Genomic DNA, 17,212 nt, shown 5'->3' on the forward strand with positions numbered 1-17,212 from the left:
CAAAACTGTCACTATTTGCAGATGATATGATACATATAGAAGACCTGCAAGACTCCACCAAAAAACTGTTAGCACTAATAAACAAATTCAGTAAAGTTGCAGGATACAAAATATACAAAAATCAGTTGCATTTCTATACACTAAGAATGATCAGAAAGAAAAACTAAGAAAATCCCATTTACAACTGCATCAAAAAGAATAAAATATCTATGAATAAACTTAACCAAGGAGGGAAAAGACCTGTACACTGAAAATTACAAGACAGTGATGACAGAAATTTGAAGACACAAATAAATGGAAAGATTCTGTGCTCAGGGATTGGAAGAATTACTATTGTTAGAATGTCCAAAGTAAAATTCAACACAATTGCTACCAAAATCCCAATGGCATTTTTCACAGAAATAGAATATACAATCCTGAAATCTGTATGGAACCACAAAGGACCACAAACAGCCAAACCAATCTTGAGAAAGAACAAAGCTAGAGGCATCACTCCCTCATTTCAAACTATGTTAAAAAGCTATAGTAATCAAAACAGTACAGTACTGGCATAAAAACAGACACACAGATCACTGGAGAGCCCAGAAATAAACCCAAGCATATATGGTCAATTAATTTATGACAAAGGAGCCAAGAATATACAAGTGGGGAAAGGACAGTCTCTTCAACAAATGGTGATGGGAAAACGGGACAGCCATATGCAAAAAATGAAACTAGACTACTATCTTACACAATACGCAAAAATTAACTCTAAATGGATGAAAGACTTGAATGTAAGACCTGAAACCATAAAACTCCTAGAAGAAAACATAGGCAGTACTGACCCTTGACATCAGTCTTGGCAATGATTTTTTGGATCTGACACCAAAAACAAAGGCAACCAAAGCAAAAATAAACAAGTGGGACTACATCAAACTAAAAAGCTTCTGCATGGTCAAGGAAATCATCAACAAAATGAAAGGCAACCTACTGAATGGGAGAAAATATCTGCATATCATATATCTGATAAAGGGCTAACATCCAAAATATATAAAGAACTCAACTCAATAGTAAAAAAACAAACAATCCAATTAAAAAATGGGCAGAGGATCTGAATAAACATTTTTCCAAAGAAGACATACAGATGGCCAATAGGCACATGAAAAGATGCTCAACCTCACTAATCATCAGGGAAATGCAAGTGAAAACCACAATGAGGTACCTCCTCACACCTGTTAGAATGGCTATTATCAAAAAGACAGGAGATAACAAGTGTTGGTGAGGATATGGAGAAAAGAGAACCCTTGTGCAGTGTTGGTGAGAATGTAAATTGGTACAGCCACCAAGGAAGACAATATGGAGATTCCTCAAAAATTAAAAATAGAACTATCATATGATCCAGCAATACCACTTCTGGGTATTTATCCAAAGAAAACAAAAACACTAATTTGAAAAGATATATGCACCCCTGCATTATTTACAATAGCCAAGATATGGAAACAACCTAAGTGTCCATCAATGGACGAATGGATAAGAAAATGTGGAATGCAATGGAATGGAATACTATTCAGCCATAAAAAAAAAAAGAATGAAATCTTACTATTTGTGACGACATGAATGGACCTCAAGGGCATTACACTAATTGAAATAAGACAGAGAAAGAGAAATACCATATGATCTCACTTATACATGGAATCTGAAAAAACAAAACAAAACAAAAAAACCCAAGCTCATAGATACAGAAAACAAATGGGTGACTGCCCGGGGTAGAGGGGAGGCCAAAATGGATGAAGGTGGTCTTAAGGTACAAACTTTCAGTTATAAAATAAATAAATCATGGGGATGTAACATACAGCATGGTAACTATAGTCAATAGTACTGTATTTATTGCATATTTGAAAATTGCTAAGAGAGTAGATTTTAAAAATCCTCATCACAAGAAAAAATATTTTGTAACTATGTGTGGTAACAACTGTTAACCAGATTTATTGTGGTGATCATTTTGCAATGTATACAAATATCAAATCGTGTCGTAGTGAAACTAATATAATGTTATATGTCAATTACACCTCAATAAAAAAAAGAATGCTGATGCCATTCACTTTATTTTCTAATAAAACTACAAAATCTATAGGTGATATTTGTTTTTTACATGTATTACTCATGTGCCTGGCACATAAATGTTAGTTACTATTATTACTACTAACTCAAATAATTACATTAAGTGCTGTGATTTCTAAGAGCTGCAATGTTACTATTTGAATTACCAAATTCCTTACTTCCCCCAAAATACTAAAAGACAAACATATACGAGAATTAACTGACTAGGAGAGTATGAAAACAGCATACCCCAACGTACAACAGAAGCCTCTCAATATAATGTATATTGGTAATCATTAGTGTTATGGACTGAACTGTGCCCTGTCAAAATTCATATTTGAAGCCCTAACCCCCAGTATGACTATACTTGGATACAGGGCCTTAAAGGAGGTGATTCAAGTTAAATGAGATCATAACTATGGGGCCCTAACCCAGTAGACTGGTGTCCTTATAAGAAGAGGAAGAGACGTCAGCAGTGTGTGTGCACAGAGGACACAGCGAGAAGGTGGCTGTCTGCAAGCCAGGAAGAGAGGTCTCATCAGAAACCAACCCTGCCAGCACCTTGACCTTAGACTTCCAGCCTCCAGAACCGTGAGAAAATAAATTTCCATTATGTAAGCCATTCAGCCTGCGGTATTCTGTTATGGCAGCCTGAATAGTACAGTTAGTTAATTGAAAAAGTCAGTAAAAGCAGGAAAGAATACAAATGCTTTGTAAACATATTAAACATCTTATTTTAACTTAAAAAATTGTAGATTCATTTATCAATCTTTTGATATAAAATTAAGACCTAAAAAGACTTTCAGTTTTGGCTTCTGTAAAATGATGCAAGAACTTAAAGACTCTTACAAAGCAAGCTGGGTACAGAAACCTAGATTGTGATAACTTTTTTCCAACCTTTTAGAAATAGTTATCTCACCCATTCCCAATCCAAGATTCTTTCTTAGCAATTCACTTTATCCTATTTTTCTAAAGCATTCAACTTAGTTTTCATAGAAATGACAACTTTATTCTAACATTCATATTTCACTGGTCTAACTAATATTTAATTAGATTACATAATTACCATAACAAATATAACTGGCATAAATAGCTCACAGAACAAACACAACTGACTCATGGTAAACAGATAATACAGCTGGTCAGTACAGAAGTGTACAGATAGAGGAGATCTGAAGCAACTCACCAGCTGGAAATATGTGACATATTACAGGCATCAGATACTGTGTTTTAGAGCAGAAATGGCCAGGACTGGTTTATCAATTAAGTCTGAAATGGAGGTTAGTTAAGAGGGTTTCTACTATATATCCAAATAAATGGTGACCATTCAAAATTGTCACTTTGGAAGGTTGTCACTATGTTAAACAATTTGGGAACCGCTCTTTTGGAATTTCTGAATCTGCTTACTGTTTTAAATGTTTAATGCTAAATTATCATCCTTGGACCAGGATTTGATTTCCAAAAAACAACAATTAAGTAACCTGTCTGGTATATAAAACATGAGCAGCTAAGTCCAGTAAATACAATTTGAAGAAAAGCAAGGTGTTATTATAAAGCAAAATAACTATTTAATAGGAATACATTTCTTTAAATGTAAATCTAAAAGTTTCAAGAACATGCTGAATAATTATCACATAAATGTAAGGAACACAAGACGCCACCTCAAGGATATATGCCATTTGAATATAAACTTCTAGTATTTCTGTTTTAAAATTGACTATCAGATACTCTCATTTTAATTACATCACATAAACCTATACATATGTATGCGAGTACACACACACACACACACACACACACACACACACACACAGAGTGGACGCCAATCAACTACTTATATACACATATAGCTTAGCTTTCTGACATGCCCTGATACTGGAGCCTGATTATTGAGGAAAGTTGTCACACTGAAAATTCTGAATCTTATTCAGTAATAAAAATGAGTCACTAGGGGCCGGCCCCGTGGCTTAGCGGTTAAGTGCGCGCGCTCCGCTGCTGGCGGCCCGGGTTCGGATCCCGGGCGATCACCGACACACCGCTTCTCCGGCCATGCTGAGGCCGCGTCCCACATACAGCAACTAGAATGGATGTGCAACTACGACATACAACTATCTACCGGGGCTTTGGGGGAAAAATAAATAAATAAAATCTTTAAAAAAAAAATGAGTCACTAAAGTTTCTGCATAAAGAAGTGACATAATGAATGCGGTGTTTTAGTAAGATTTGTTTAACAAATAAGAACTAGAGGTGTGAAAATGGAATGAGAGAGAGAATTTAGGAAACTATCAGCATAAACCAGGTATATGGTAATAAGGGTCTAAATTAGAGACAGACAGTAAATGGAAATAAAGAGAAAAGCAAGAAATACATAAAATAATATACGCAAAAAGCACTCTACAAGTATTAGTTTTCATTTTGTGAAAGAATCCATAAGCTGCAAATTAGATGAAAAAAATCAAATGTAGAGTAGAGATGGGTATGACAAAATCTTCAGGCATTAACACCCTGTCCTCTTCTGCGTACCCTACAGATCCCAAAGCAAAGATGGGGCTCGTCCAAGTTTCCAGTGCATTTGGGAGAGCTTTGGTTGTCACTCCAGATAAGTTCAGCCCAAGCAGCCTTCTGCAGATTTAATTACGCTCCATCATGAGGCCTTATTCATATCAATTCTGATCTGGACATGAAATAACAGATGTTTTGTTCTTTCTCCTCAAGCTTAAATGAATTGTGAGTACGTGTGTGTGTGTGTGTGTGTGTGCATGTGTGCACAAGCGTGCGAGTCGGAGAGGGAAAGAGAACACATACTGGGCCCTAATAGATGGGGGAAAATTACTTTCTCCCTTATATAAAGTGACATTTTCTCCTCAGTATAGTCTGCAATCAAGTACGTTCTGCTTTTGGAGAAAAATGGTAACAAAAGTAGACTGCTAATCAGAAAATAGTTATTTAATTAAGAGTGCTCTGCTTTATACTTGAGTTAGCGACAAGGATGTCAAATACAGCCTGAAGAAGTTAGGGTCAACTTTTATTTCTGTTCTTCTATCCAACTTCTATATTTTATTGCTACCCTCTAAACCACACCAAATGCCACAAACCTCTTCACTTCTGCCTCTTCCTGAATTCATCAACAACTATTAAAAAAATCAAGGACTAACTGTTCCAAACTCCATTAGAGGAAAACTAGAAAAAATCTACTTCAGATTCTTCCAGAATTTATCCAAAAACTACGGATAATTTACCTCGAAATTCTTCACCTTTTCCATTGTTATCAAGCGCCTTGATGTGTGACTGGAAAGCTTCTGCTCACAGTTGCTAATGAGTTTCAGGCAAGGGTGCGAGGGTACCATCTCTTCAACGTATCTGAGGAAAGAACGGCTGACTGTTAGGAACACGCACATGCACACCCCACACAGGATCATCACGGGGGTTATCCAGTGTGGTACCGGACATCCTTCCACTACACACTGTACCATTCTATTTCACATATGCTAACCCATATAACCCATAACCAAGCCACATTTTTAAAAAACAAAGTATTTTAGTATTACCACATCCAAAAAAAAGCAGTTTAATTTTTACCTATAGAACAAGAATGAGAGAGAGGATACAAGCATGTTTTGTTGAAGAACACCAAGGATTTAAACCACAAAAATACAAGACAATGATTCCACCCTCAAGATCCCACATAAGACAGGCAGAAATACATTCTATAGCAACCCCTTGACATTCATGAGGGACCAATTCATCTGGAAATTTTTATAAATTCCCACAGTATAAAGTCTAGTAGAGAATATACTTTCCCCTATAAAATGAAGTGCCTTGCAAAACCTTAATGGCATCTTGAGACCTCTATTAACTTTGTAAATACAAGACTAAAGTTCAAATAAACTACCACTAAAATACACACTACAGATGACATCAGTTCTCCGGTCATCTTAACCATGAAATAAAACCAAGGCCATGACAATGAGTGGTGGTGACTGCTGCTGGGCAGCACATGTCCTGTGTGAATGGAGATGACGACACCTAGAAAGCAGGACAGTCAGGCTGCAGTCGTTCAGAACCTGACACCTGACAGGCTGTTGGCATCAATCTGGGCAGAAGAAACAGGTGAAAGATGTGTGGGCAACAGCTATACAGAGCAGAATTCAGAATAACAGCAGGGGAGGGGCTCATGAGGTGTAGGTATGATTAAGAACACTGATTGCCAGTTTTTATTTTTCCTGTGCAGATCTTCATACCTTTCTAGAAAATCTCTGCAAACATTCATTACATGAGAAAGTTTACAGCTCTGATCTAAAATGGGAAAGGTGCTGATCAGCACTTCATGCAAGGACCACCATTATCTCAGCAAGCCCGTTCTGATGCATCAACATTGTCCTCACCGGCACTCTTTTACTGACTTCTCTAGGTCTCCCTGACCTTCAGCGAGCTCTCCCTCATTACCTCAACCACATGCTCAAAACCTTCATCACCCACTTACCAAGCAACATTCATAATGCACTTCACTTTATTATCAGTGGAAGGAATTCTCTTGAAGTCATTCTCTGCCTCCTTCCTTGGGGCTTTCCAACAAGTAACGACCATTTCAGATTTCACCTCATCTAACAATTCTCTCATGTTCACTATATAGTTGGAAAGGTTGTACTTCTATAACATTAGTTGACATCAAATTTGGAGTCTTCATACAGAGCATTTATGATATGAAGGAATACATTCTACACCATGGTTGACAGACTAAAATAAAAAGTGTTAACAGAGAGAAGATATAGCCTTGACCTTAAACTTGCAAACAGCAGGGTTTATAGATGTCTGAAACTGTTTGTGAAATTTAGTAATGTACTCTTTTGTAAAGGAAAAATAATCTTTTATTTCCTGACGGAGCTGACAAAGTATTTTTATTAAAATGTTACTTAAATATATACAAAAATAAATTAGACATAAACTCCTTATGCTTATTTCCCTTATATAACTATAAAACCACAAATAAATTTATAAATCAAATATAAAAGTGCAAAACCACTACAACTTTAATTAATATTTATGACATGAATGATGCTAACCAGCATTTGGCTAACAGCAGAAAAACACATTTACATGTTTTCAATTATCTTTTTGACTTGATCTTCGAGTTTAAGCATGAAGGAACATCATTTTGGGTCATCATTACCAATAACAAACTTGTTTTTAACCACTACTCTATTAATGAACCAATCAATTTAACAGTATACTTCCAAAATACCATACTAAAAAATAAAAAATAGCAGTTAACAAAAAATTCTTTACTATATATTTACTAATATATTTCATACCACTGGACTGTTTGCAAACTGCCAGGGAGAAGCTATGAATCTGTAGTGTGCCTGGACTGGTACAACAGTGCAGTATCCTATCTCAGTTCCCTGGTTTTATTACTATTCCCCTACAATCCAAACATCTATTTAAAACCTCCAGCAGCCAGAATAGGCAAATCTACAGAGAGAGATAAGTGGTGCCAGGGACAGGAGTGGTAGTGACTGCTTAAGTATACTGGGTCTCTTTGGGGTGATAAAAATGTTCTGGAATTAGATAGTGGTGATAGTTACATAACTTTGTGGATATACTAAAAATCATGGAGTTGTACACTTCAAAAGGGTGACTTTCATAGTATACAAATTATATTTCAATTTTTTTAAAAAAGCAAAAGAACTGTGTGTATAGGCCCCTAGCTTTTCCATGAATCAACTTTGACAGTTGCTTATTTTCCTGCGAATCTTCATGCCTCAAGATAACCATTTCCAAATGTCACGAGAGTTTCACCTCCCACCTAGAAACAGATTTTGTGTTGACTGGAGCCCTTACTGAAAACAGTTTAACGAATCACTTTTTCCTGTTTCGTAGATGAGAGATGAAAAAGATGTTCTCTTCACTTCTCTGAGCTACGAAAAAATTCATTTTATTACAATTAAAATTTACCCCCAAATCCTACTTTGGGGCACTTTATTAGTCTTCTTCACTTTGTCATCATTTTTATCACGAGTGCTAACAGCTAAATTTCTACTAAAGGACATCTTTCACAAAGAAACATCGTTTCTAATCACTTCAACAGAGTCATCTGTGTGTAATGGCATTTAGAAAACAACATGATATGGATATGTGGGATCTGGGCAAACAGCTACACTCACTCAGTAGCTTAGCAACTCCTGTAACATCAAACACACGAGCTGAATTTATGCCCTGTCCAAATGAATACTACACAGATCTTCAGGGTCATCTGCAAGTACAGTAGTTGAAATTGTGAATAAACCCTCAAATACCAATAGTCTACAGTAATTTTACATGGTAAGTCTCTACAAGTGATAAGAATAAACTGCTCTGAGAGCGCAGATGAAGGACGGATTAATTCTGTTGAGTAGGGCTGGGCAAGTGTCACAGAGGTGGTGACAATTAAGCCAGGCTTTGAAAGATAAGTAGAATTTTACCAGCTGAGCAAAGAAGAAAGGCGTGGGAACAGAATAAAGAAAAGCGGAAAGATACAACGTGGACAGGATATCTCAATGCTGGCAAAACCCCAGTACCCTGGAGTGGGGAGAATCTAGACAAGAGGAAGAAAACTAGCAGGAGTCTGTTGAGCAGCAGTGTCTCCACTGCAATTTAAATCGCCAAACAGTGAGAAAATCCTTTTCAGTCATCAACTCTGACAATTCTTCACAATAACTAAGCTTTTAGGTAGTAGTTTGTTTTTATTATGTCTTATATTTTACAAAATGTCCTGGGTTTATACCCAAACTTGATTATAATATGTAATTCTTATTTTTAAACTTGAATCATATAACAAGATTTGGTTGAGTAAACTAATTCAATAATAGGACTAAAAGCCTATATTCACTATATCAAAAACACAAAAGTTTAAAATTAAGCTGTGCCAAGGTGTAATTTTTAGATGAATTTTTTATTCCCAGTCCTATAAAAAACTATATTTTCAATACAACATAATCAAACTAATTCTAAATTGTTTAATTCAGAAGGAGGAACATAATTTCAAACTTTTGCAGGTGACTTTAGTCTTAAATTCATTGTAACACTGTGTTATTTTAAAAAGAGTAAAGATTTTGGATGATGTATGCTGCAAAAGTGAAAACAGTTCATTTCCTAACATAAACTCAAGACAAACTGAGCCTGGCCCAGTGGTGCGGCGGTTAAGTGTGCACGCTCTGCTTCAGCGGCCCGGGGTTCACAGGTTCAGATCCCGGGCGCGCACCAATGCACCGCTTGTCAAGCCATGCTGTGGCAGCATCCCATATAAAGTAGAGGAAGATGGGCACAGATGTTAGCCCAGGGCCAGTCTTCCTCAGCAGAGAGGAGGAGGATTCGCATCAGATGTTAGCTCAGGGCTAATCTTCCTCCCCCCCCAAAAAAAAAAAGAAGAAGAAGAAACTCAAGACAAACTAAGTTCATTAATAAGTTAACAGTTAGTAATAATAAGGAATTCATTAATAAGATCACCTTAGGCTGAAGGGGAGAAGACACAACAGAAGTCTAGTAATGAACATCAGAGGACCTGGAAATAACTCTCCAGGGACAAATAAGTCAGGAAAGTAAATGCCACAGTGGTCTTCCAATGTGTGTGCTAGCTACACACCTAGATGAAATTTGTCCCTTGATAAAACGCTTAAGGTAAAAAGAAGTGATAAAAACACGTCTCCCTTTTCTACCTCTAAAATATCCTTTTTATATGCATTTGGAAATTTCCCCTTGTCGAAAATTATTAAACTGAGAAGTCCCCGAAGAAATAACCAATGGCCATTTTTTAAGGCTTTTAGAAAATACTAAAAATAGTTAAAAGTGCCTCCAATTTAACTTTTTATAAAGAGAAAGGGATAAATTTAAAAACTACAAAAGATATTCTTAACCACATTTAATTTCAATTATCATTAAATAATAAACTCAAAATAGTGGCCAGAAATGGCAGAAAGTAAGAAGTACACAAAAACAAATGGGGTATTTCAAAAGGACAGAGGAGCCACCTCAAGGAGACTCCCACTGATCAAATCTGGGACAATCTGAGCAACAAAATAATGACAGTAATAAATTATAACTCAATGAATAATATATGAATCCACGACTTCACATCAATATAAATTAACAAATAAATGAGGGAGAAGGGAAAATGCTTCCTTACAGTTAAAATGCCAACTTACAAATGCAGAAGGAATGATGAAACAGAAAAGTCATCATTATGGTGGTTGTCCACAATGGAGTTGTCAATGTGAGTAGTGGTTTGGTGAAGAGCAAGATATTGGTATAATCTTGGGATATCTCCCCCTTGCAATACTAATCAAAGGAGAAAATGATGACTCACAGTGGAGAAACCTAACAGAACATGACAAGATAATCAAGTTTAAGATCTCCAGTAGGGGTTGACTTTGTGCACCCCGTGACGCAATGCATGAAGAACACAGTCTCATTTTTGTGCTATTCCTACTGAGAGCAGTACCTGAGTCCGGTCAGAGAAGAAACATCAGATGGACCCTGGTTGAGGGTCAACCTTCATAATATAAGCCACGTATTCTATAAAACTGTGAAGGACACAAAAGACAAGGAAAGACTGAGGAAATATTCCAGACTGGAGGAGAATGACATGATGGGTCAAGGCCATCCATTTTCTTGGATGGACTGCCAGTGGTAAAATTTGAATGGGGTCCATGAACTGGACAGCAGTGTTATCAATGCTGATTTCCAGACTTCGGGGATTGATGGTGGTTTGACAAGAATGTTCCTGTTTCTGAGAAATATAATGAAGTATGTAGGGGTGTGGGGCATCATATCTGCAACTTCTCAAATAGTTCCAAAAAAGATTAATAATAATGGGTATGTGATTAATGTAATGGGTGAGATAATGTAATGGGTGGGGTGGAGCAGGTGTATGTTAATAGTTGAAAAATCTGGACGAGGGGAGAGATAGAAGTTTTTTGTACTATATTTGAAACTTTTCCATAAGTTTGAAATTATTTCAAAATAAATTTTAGAGGCCGGCCTGGTGGTGTGGTGGCTAAGTTCACGTGCTTTGCTTCAGTGGTCCGGGGTTTGCAGGTTCGGATTCCAGGCACACACCTACACACCGCTTATCAAGCCACGCTGTGGCAGCGTCCCATATAGAATGGAGGAAGATGGGCACAGGTGTTAGCTCAGAGCCAATCTTCTTCACCAAAAAAATAAAAAATAAAAATAAATTTTAAAAAGTTTTAGCCCTAAAACTTGAATTAAAACAAAAAGACAAGTATGCTTGCTGCTGGAATTCAGCTTGTCTAAGGCAGGAAACGCTTTTGCATAGAAATTAATAAATATGCTCTTCTCTGAAAATATTAATAAAATCCCATCTATCACTTCACATACCAGACACCTGAGATCTGGCAGGATGTTGAATTGAGTGAACAGAGCACTGGGAATAAGGAAACCAATTAGCTAGCTAGCTTTTAATTTCAGACAAATCATTTCACTCTTTGGAATTAATTTTCTTTATTTCTAAAATGAAGAGGTTGGGGCTGGCCCGGTGGCTCAAGCGGTTAAGTGTGCGCACTCCGCTGCGGCGGACTGGGGTTCGCCGGTTCGGATCCCGGGCACGCACCGACGCACCGATTGTTAAGCCATGCTGTGGCGGCGTCCCATATAAAGTGGAGGAAGATAGGCACGGATGTTAGCCCAGGGCCAGTCTTCCTCAGCAAAAAAGAGGAGGATTGGCATTGGATGTTAGCTCAGGGCTGGTCCTCCTCACAAAAACAAAAAACAAAACAAAAACAAAATAAAATGAAGAGGTTAAATGAGACTATCGCTGGCAACAGAACCTAAGCCTAGAGTTAAGGGTCTGGGCATGAATGTGCACAGTCTTATTAGCTGATAAACAAACACGTGACTAAAGTGAGGCCATCTTAACTTCCAATATAACATTTACAAAACAAACAACAAAAACAGTACAGCTTCCAACTGCTGGGGGACCATCCATCATCATGAAAAGAAAGACAAGTTAATGCTGTTCTAAAATGTGTTTGTAGAATTATGTATAGTAAATATACGAATTAAAATAATTTTTTTAAAAAGATTTCTACAGCAGACTGAATAGCCAAATTTTGAGCTTGATACTATCTTTCAAATCTAAAAATCCTGTCTTATTCAAGACATCTTGCATATCATTGTTTATGTACACAGCTATGTTTATAATTAATAATTACTGAATAATAAAACCCAAACCAATAATGTTGAACACAATCAGGGCTTTAAATATATAGACAGCTCTTATTTTGGTCTTAGCTTTTAAAAAAGATTTACTACATTTAAGTTGATCATAACAGACAATATATATGAAAACTAACTAGTGATAGATGAATCACTCAGCTAAGTTAAAAATTACCTATGTTTGTGGCCTGGCAAAACAGCTACTGAACAGCTATGATACATCAGGCACTGAGCTAAGTGTGGTAGACAACAGGGTTGGTAAACTTTTCCTCCTACAGGCCAGACAGTAAATATTTTAGCCTTCGTGGGCCACATATGTTTCTGTCACATCTTCTTCTTTGTTGGTTTTTTTCTTTTTCAACAACCCTTTAAAAATGCAAAAACCCGTCTTTGCTCAAGTGCCTTACAAAAACAGGCTAAGGACCATATGTGGCCCACAGGCTGCAGTTTGCCAACTCTTGATGTAAAATAAAAAGGTCAAAGCAATTCAATCGATAAGAGGAAGGGGCCTGTTTTATACACATATGTAGGTAAATAAAGGCTACCATACACATTAAATACAAACATATTTACCCTGAATATAATTAGAGATAGGGAAAAAATTATGATAGATATACAAATACTATAAGAAAAATGAAATTAAAAATAAAATTATTTAATATTACATACTCTGGTGTGTACACAGGTAACCAATAGACTAGTCTTCCACCTAATACGAGGGTCTCAGCTGCAAAGTTTAACAGGTCAAAAAACATATCACTCAGATGATAACTCAAGGAAACAGGAACGTGGCTTTCTGGACTAGACAAAGAAAACAAAATTTCAGAATCAGTGAAAAACTTTAAGACTGTTAAACTAAGTTAATTAAAAAGAAGCAATATGTTTCTTCTCTGAGTAGTAACACATCATGTTTGACTCGCACTTACCATTTTTCTATCCCCTTTGGTATTTCCTTCTGTGAACCTGTTCTTCTTGTAGATTCTCTGATTCCATATGGAGCTAGATAGAAAACATAGATAAAAAGGATAGTCAAATGTCACCTATGACCAATGAGGGGCAGATGGGCATCATGTGCCTCCAAGGGTGACACCCTGAGAAGAACAAACATCATCACTATGCAATATTCCAGCTGAGAATGTGTAACATGAGGAACATTCTATTTAAAACACCGAGAGGGCGGGCAGGCAACTGTGTTCTCCAAAAATGTCAACGTCATAAATGACAAGGAAAGGCCATGAAAGTGTTACAAATTAAAGGAGGCCCCAAAGATATGATTACTAAATGCAATACCTGACACTAGACTGGATACTGTGCCAGAGGGAAAAATATGCTATAAAGAATGTTACTTTATTAAATAATTGATTAAAGTACTGTACCGATTTACTGAAATTAATAACTGTACTTTGGCTATCTAAGAGACTATCTCTATTCTTAGGAAACATACACTGAAGTATGGGGTAAGAGGACACAATGTATGTATATAACTTACTCTCAACTGATGAGGAAAAATTATCTATTTTTACAAATATACATACCGAGTGAGAGCAAATAATAAAGTAGATTGCTAATAAAAAGTCACCCTGCAGAAGATGAAACAACAACCAAACACACAGATACAGAGAACAGACTGGTGGTTACCAGAGGGGAAGAGGGTGGGAGAGGGGGAAAGGGGTACAGGGGGGCATTTGTACAGTGACGGATGGAAAGTGGATTTTTGGTGGTGAACACGACATAGTCTATACAGAAGTCAAAATATAATGATGTATACCTGAAATTTATATAATGTTCTAAACCAATGTTACCTCGATTAAAAAAATATATATAGCTCAAAAAAACAAAATGTCACCCAATTTTCATGAAGTACATTCATACATTGTAATGTCTTGATAAGTTTTCTCTGTTAGATTTGAAACAATCTAAGTTACCAAAGAACTGAAGAGGGCTGAGATAGAACAGCTGAGATACATTTTGCCACTATTTACATATTTACTGCCAAATACTACACAAAAGGCAGATCTGTTCTTAGACAGGATGCCTGAAAAGCCCAAGAACTCATGAGGCACAGGAAACAAGTTCTCATGCACATTCCTGAAGCTCAGTGGGTTCACAAGCCCAGTGGTTCTCAGAACCCCAAATTTCATGTAACTCTAGAAAGGCGATGCCAGTGAAATCAGGCACTACAAAAAAAACACAAAAGCTTCCACATGGAGAAACGTGTGACCTGAAACTCTCTTCTTCAAAATCTGACACCGTAACTGCAAATGACATTTTGGCTCCAGTTGGTATACTACTCAACAACTATAGTCAAATACAAAACAAACATAAAAACAAATATATGCCTCAAAAGATAAGCTGAAGAGAAAAAAACGATGACAAGTTAATGTATATAGTTTAAAGAAACAAAACAGTAAGCTCTTAACTACTTAGTTCAATTGGTATCCCACCCTAACTCATAATTTTTCACCTTCTCACACTTATGTGAAGAAGTCGGGGATGGGGAGAACACTAGCACAAGTTGGCATTTTTTGTGTGTGTTGATAAATTTTGTACTTTAAATGTAAATGATTTTAGGAAACTAATCCTACTCCCACTTTTGTATAAAAATAAACTTACGATCAGTGATGATTGCATCAAAATATGTACCCTTCCTCCAGGAAGGCTTAGATGCATCTGAAACCAGGACATCAAGGTAATACTTCTCTAAACCATACTGACGAAGATTTGCCCTAATGTTTTCATCTGGTCCTCTCCATTTCTGGTTTTTCCTACTAGCCTTTCCTGAAGGGAAAGAAAAAGGGAGAAAGTACTAAATCAAACAGAGCATCCTTATTTGTCCTTTAGCTAAAAATAATGTTTAACTCACCTAAACCTATATCTACTCAAATAAAACTTGCTTTCATTTAAAATCTTAATTTTATTTACACAATTAGTTTTATTTCAACTTATTATAAAAATATATTTTGAACAGTAAAATGTATTGATGTCTAACTGATTTTGTTCTGTCACCTTTCGAGTAAAACTGCTTAAAAACTCATTCAACACTTACTGAGTTCAAAGCATATACTAGTAAAACATGGAGTCAAACAGAACATGGTCCCTTTCCTCAGGCAAAACAGTACCATGTAGAACATGAATCTCAGGAATCAGAGAAGTGAAACAGAAGTGAAGAGAGCTAACTTGGGAAATGCAGGAGCTGTGACCATGGAGAAGAGAGGCAAAATGGAGGCATGGCAGATGAAAAGTTAAAGTGGAGGTCCAAGGAAGAAGTTCAAAAGTTCCAGTTTAGGAGACATGAGTGGACGATGATACCATCAATTAAGATTGGAGAAACCAAGAGGAAAAACAAGCTTAGGAAAAAAGATGAGATTCATTTGAGATATCAACCTTGATACACCCTGAAGTACCTACAGAACATTCAGAAAGAGATTCAGCAGGTAGCTGGAGGCCAGAATACATATACTTGGGAGACAACAGTATATAAACTTGAGTTAAATCCATAAGAATGAATGCCATTTTTTATTAACCTAACTGGCAGTTACATAAGTGTTTGTTCTATAATTATTCTTCCATTTTTATAAACTCTTATGTATTATGATCTACTTCACAATAAAAACAAAACTTAAAAATCAAAAGGAGAAGAATGACATGACTCTGCCAACATGTAGTGTGATAAGAGATGGGGTCAAAGAGAGATGCCCAGAGAAAAGCAACATACAAACAGACATCGAGGAAAACTGCAGGGCCTTAAGGAGATTGAGATGGATAGTCAAAGAAATAACAGTACCATCGGATGAGACCACTGTCTAGGAAACCCAGGGAGGCTTTATGAAAGTCAACACTGCCAAATGCTGTAGATCTGTGGCCTTAGTTAGAGTTTTCAGCAGACACAGAAGCTGGAAAATAACGGGCAGCAGAGAGCGAGAGATGAAGACGAGAAAACAGCAACTAAATACTAGTTTTTAAAGAAGCACTTTGGCAAAAGGAAGAAGAAAACAAAGTGGTAGCTAGAAGACCCTTATACGGTTGCTAGAAAAGGTTTTAAAATAGGAGAAACTTGAGACTATTTGAGAGTACAGAAAGAGTTAGAAGCAAAGGAAACAGCTGGCATGTCTAACAGCATCTTGGCTCAGCTCTAAGGAAACTCGACCTCAATCAGAATTCTACACAAGTAGATGGAAAGGTTCTAACATAACTTTTAAACAGAACTTTCATAAATAAAAATTCAAATAAATTATACAGGACAATTTCCCTAAAGCAAACATACTGCTTCTACTAAAAGCAAACCAGAATAATTCTTCTGAGCACTCTGTCTACTCTAACATATTGCAGACAGGGCATATCTTTTTCTGGTTAGCCCATTTAGGTGAACTTTATAAAATATAACTCACTTTCCTTACGATAAATATTACTAAATTCCTTATAGCCAAGGTAGGAAAAAAGACGGGTAATCAAGTACAATATATCAAATTGCTTCAGCAAAAGAAAAAGTATAATAAATTCTCACCTATATAATAACTTCACTGGGTGAGAAAAAGGAGAGTGTTTTAAAGGCTGATTCTAGGTATAATGGAATACCAACATAAATACAAACAGTTTCAAAATCATCAATGAAACTTGACATTTTTAATACCATTCAGCTATAAAGAAATACTTCTTCAGTTTGATTCAATTCCACTCAATCACACTATTAGCTAAGCTTCTAGATTTTAAAATATTTTCCAAAATTGTCTCAAAAGCAAGCAGATGCTTGTCTCTAGTAACCCTCAGTTTGATGCAGCATCTTTAAAGTTACTGTCATCTTAACTGTTTCAAAGATGTTTTGGTCAGTTATGAAATTAAAAATGTATATGGTACTCAAGGACTAGAAATTAATCCAGTATACACTCAACATATGATTACTGAACAAAAGAATGGTGATAAT

General features: G+C 36.4%; 1 protein-coding gene across 10 annotated transcripts in view; it reads right to left on the reverse strand.

Annotated features, from left to right (window-relative positions):
* TRMT11 (tRNA methyltransferase 11 homolog) overlaps nucleotides 1–17,212 on the reverse strand; it is a 60,285-nt gene that overhangs the window by 15,087 nt on the left and 27,986 nt on the right. For 8 of the 10 annotated variants that reach the window (XM_058566345.1, XM_058566344.1, XM_058566340.1 and 5 more), the window contains 4 exons: nucleotides 14,905–15,069; nucleotides 13,218–13,290; nucleotides 12,961–13,092; nucleotides 5,319–5,439 (listed from right to left, as the gene is read on the reverse strand). In XM_058566345.1, coding sequence (XP_058422328.1) covers nucleotides 5,319–5,439; nucleotides 12,961–13,092; nucleotides 13,218–13,290; nucleotides 14,905–15,069 — 491 coding nt within the window. Of the gene's footprint in view, nucleotides 1–5,318; nucleotides 5,440–10,259; nucleotides 10,432–10,555; nucleotides 10,638–12,960; nucleotides 13,093–13,217; nucleotides 13,291–14,904; nucleotides 15,070–17,212 lie in introns of those variants that run through there. The other 2 variants (XR_009223528.1, XM_058566342.1) reach the window with 2 other exon arrangements.

Source organism: Diceros bicornis, chromosome 23, assembly GCF_020826845.1.
Source record: "Diceros bicornis minor isolate mBicDic1 chromosome 23, mDicBic1.mat.cur, whole genome shotgun sequence".
Classification (NCBI taxonomy): domain Eukaryota; kingdom Metazoa; phylum Chordata; class Mammalia; order Perissodactyla; family Rhinocerotidae; genus Diceros; species Diceros bicornis.